The 3,793-nt window shown below is 40.7% G+C and overlaps 1 protein-coding gene across 10 annotated transcripts in view; it reads right to left on the bottom strand.

Annotated features, from left to right (window-relative positions):
• The window catches only part of tspoap1 (TSPO associated protein 1), a 67,060-nt gene that overhangs the window by 4,167 nt on the left and 59,100 nt on the right, over positions 1 to 3,793 (bottom strand). For 8 of the 10 annotated variants that reach the window (XM_014023090.1, XM_014023096.1, XM_014023088.1 and 5 more), the window contains 4 exons: positions 2,688 to 2,735; positions 1,929 to 2,044; positions 1,766 to 1,837; positions 788 to 907 (listed from right to left, as the gene is read on the bottom strand). In XM_014023090.1, coding sequence (XP_013878544.1) covers positions 788 to 907; positions 1,766 to 1,837; positions 1,929 to 2,044; positions 2,688 to 2,735 — 356 coding nt within the window. Of the gene's footprint in view, positions 1 to 546; positions 582 to 787; positions 908 to 1,765; positions 1,838 to 1,928; positions 2,045 to 2,687; positions 2,736 to 3,793 lie in introns of all 10 variants that reach the window. The other 2 variants (XM_014023093.1, XM_014023092.1) reach the window with 2 other exon arrangements.

Here is a 3,793-nt window from a genome sequence, read left to right as displayed (position 1 = left end):
TCCATCATTAAACAGAGGTGGAGGCCTCCATTTTCAGTTGTCCCCCTCCTACAGCGCTGCCATTGCCAGTATCACTTCAGCCCTTGTTAACAATAGGTGTTAATTAGGTGTCAACGATAGCCATGTGACGTGAGTATCAGTCACCTGGAGGCAGGGCTGAAAAGCCTGAATTTTGCCTGAAACTCAGACTGAAGAAGTTTCTTGGAGGAGAGACGAAACGTTTCATTAGAGAAGAACCCGTCCAGAAGAACTATACAATTTTTTTCTTTATGACAGTGTAGTCTGTGATGTTTGTATTTTAGTATATTTTAAAAGCTGGTAACCTAAAAAAAAAACCAGGACTGAAAGAATCTGGACTTTTATTGWATGAGTCATGATTAATAGTCTGAAGGTAAGCTCTATGTGTCTTGTTGATGAAAGCTTTTAACTGTAGGAGAAGCTAAAGGGATGGTTTAACAAGCTAACACCAGATGTAGGGTTCTATAAGCAGCTGAACGGGGTGGGAAGAAGTTATAAAAACRAGGTGGAACCATCTGAAACACTTACGATCACGTCTCAAAGTGAACAGATCGTTTTTGCTTCTGTAAAACGTCATGCAGGAAACAGTGAGGCAGAAGAGATGTGACAGGATGCAGGTTTGAAAAAAGAAGAAAACCAAAAAAACAACCATGCGATTGTAAATGACAGAAAATTAACAACATAAAGAAACTTTAGATGTCAGAGATAAAAAAAGAAAAATGGTTTAGAGATATGCATCCATGCTGAAGAGACTGACAGGATACCTTACCAGAGATTCTTTCTTGGGCTCTGGTGCAGTTTGGCCACAAACCGGTTCTGTTGGAGCCTCGTCTGGAATGGGCTGAAGGAAGTTGGACGGGACTAAACCTCTGTGTCCATTCAGGTCCCCCTGAAGGACCAAATACTCTAACTTAATGAAAAACATTCTCCACTTGTTCTAAAAGGTGGAGGTTTCACTCTTCATTCTGCATTACAACGATATTTACAAAGAGGCTCAGCAGCAGCTAGCTGTAGCACTTCTTGTGCTGTGTAACTGTATCTGAAACTTGTTGTTTGCATGAAGTGCTATTACATTGTGCAGATAAGAGGTGTTCAAAAACAGTTTGAATACTTAAATCTTCATAACAGTTCAGAAAATATAATCGYCTTCAGTTCTGCAGCACCCAGTTMTTTTGGTTGAAATAAAACGACTTTCCTGCCAGAAGAGTCTGAGGCTGTTAGTGAGGTGCTGAGGTTACTTTGTTTGCAAAAGAACAGATTTTGATGTAAATAACCATAAATTAAAGAACCAATGATGGTGTAAAGAACATTGAAATAATGCTCACATGAACTAATTAAACATTTTTAGGGTCAGACTTGTTTTGAACAAACAGTCCACTTTGGAAGTGGGTCCAATCAGACAAGCCGTTTCCTCAAACGGAGGCCTTTGCAAACAGAAATGTGTAATTACACGTCCTAATGCATTTAAAGTCTGATATGAAACCGATCACTATGATAGTAGCGCGTGATCATGCAAACATGTCAAGTGCAGCCTGCCCAGACTGGGAAGGACATGGCYCATGGGCTACATGAGACAGCCCCTATGTACTGTAGAGACCCCTACTTGATAGGAGGTGGAGCTTGAAGAGGTAGTTTGCATTATAAAACTTAGAGAAACCCTGGTTTAATACTTTTCTACAGAATTCTCATTCAAAATGGCCAGCATATCTTGGATGTAAAGTTTGACAGTCAAGAGTTGGACACTTACGTAAAAGAACCCGTCTTCGTCCATGTCACCAAACACGTGGATGATATCTCCAGCACTGAAGGTCAGCTCTGCCTAAACACAGTTAGAACCAAAAGGCCTGATTATTTCCCTCATACTTACCACAAACACCGTTTAAAATTAAAAACGGATAGAAAGTTCGGACCTCTATGTCAGTGTTGGGGGAGCTCTCTCGTGGATCATAATCAAAAATGGCAACCATCTTGCGAGCCCCCGAGGCTGTTTTCCCTCCAGCTGCAGGGGCAGCAGGCTGAGAAGGATCTGAGGGACAAACAGAGCAACACAAACCTCTAAATCAGACAGTATTTAAAGGAACCAGGTATCAGTGGACCTGACAACATGCAGCTCTTCAGGGCTGCGTGACTCAGCATCATGCTWAGCTGAGAGAGAAACAGATCAAGGCAATCACACAAATCAAGAGTCTAAATGAAACAAAAGATTAGTTACCTGTTTTAATCAGATCAAACACTTGTTAAAACATTTWAAAAAATCATCTGACTTTTAGCAACGTTGTAAACAAAACGGGAGCAAAACAGAAATGATTAAATGTTTTAATACCTGAACTGTGAAATGAAACGTTAGAAAGAGAAACTGACATCAATAACCAGAATTTAAGTTTTTTTTATTTGACTTTTTCCACCCACTGAAGCTAACTGCTTTTATAAAATTCCAAGATTCTTGACTATATTTTCTAATAATCAAGCAATCCCTAAGAATAAAGAAAAAAGCTGAGCTTGTGTACTTTCAGCAATAAAACACTGAAGTTAGAAACTGGAGAGGAAAAATAAAATAAAATAAAATAAAATAGAAAACAGCTGACAGGTGGAAAACATGCTGTCCTCTGCACCGTGGAGGAGTCTGTTCATGCAGATCAATGTTGAGGCTCAAAGAGCCAACCACAAACCTGGACTGGAGGACTTCACATTCTCCTCCCAGACTGCTGCAGAGTTCACTGGAAAAGATCAAAAGTGGAGTTGGGGGACACAATAAGCAACGCGACACAATCATGAGAACTCATCTGAGGTTTTGGCTGAAGTGACGCCGGCTTTCCACAGGCAGAGTGGGATCATGGGAGTATGGCTCTAAACTGCTCATGTCAACCTTTCTCTTACAGATTTCAATGTTTGAAAGCTGAAGGCATCATCATTCTATTTCTTTCCTATAGCGAGGTGTCCCCCAGGGACCAGTTCTGGGGCCACTCTTTGTCTATGTTCAAACTGCAGGTCTTAAAGCTCAATTCCATTTTTTTTGCGTGGTTATGGCTAATTTGGAAATAGACAATTAAAAGAACTGAGACAAAGCAAGTGGACTTCTACAGAGTCCCAMGATTTAAACTGCACAAGGTTGGGTTCAGTAATATTAATACTTGGATCAATCCGCTTCATCCTACCTCACTGACTTCAAAGTAAAGATGTGACATTCGTGCTCCTTACAACGAACAATAAGAACCAAACAGGGGACACGTTGGAATCTTTATTTTTTCTCTCAACCACAGAGACAATCGCTCTTCCACCAATATGACGGAATTGCACCATCACAGTGTAGGTAATGACATATGTTCCTATGTGAGGACGACGCTCGTTCAAAATCGAATGGCTTTATTGAACGTCTCTAAGAAACAGCTTGTCAAGATCTGGATCCCTTAAAGGAGCCATTTGTTCTATCTCAACGTAAAATAACAAAATGTGATATGAGCGTTCAGACTGAGGAAGCTTTGAAAAACATCGGATAAGTATCTGATTTAGTACTCCATACTGTAAAGACCTGGGGTCGGATTTATAAAACTGGCGTACGCACAATTTGAGCCCAGAAACTTGCGTACGCCACTTTTCACGCTAAGGTTGTGATTTATAAAATCCAAAGTTGACGTGAAAATGTGCGGTGCCTCACGCCAGCTCTGAACCATGCGTACACTCATTTTGGAGACGGGAAACTGCGACACAGATGGTGAAGTGAGGAGTTAGAGCCACACTGTGTAATGATCACTGTCAGATATTTAATTTACCTTCA

Source organism: Austrofundulus limnaeus, unplaced genomic scaffold (genome assembly GCF_001266775.1).
Source record: "Austrofundulus limnaeus strain Quisiro unplaced genomic scaffold, Austrofundulus_limnaeus-1.0 Scaffold357, whole genome shotgun sequence".
NCBI lineage: Eukaryota > Metazoa > Chordata > Actinopteri > Cyprinodontiformes > Rivulidae > Austrofundulus > Austrofundulus limnaeus.
This window is presented reverse-complemented; position numbering and strand designations above follow the sequence as displayed.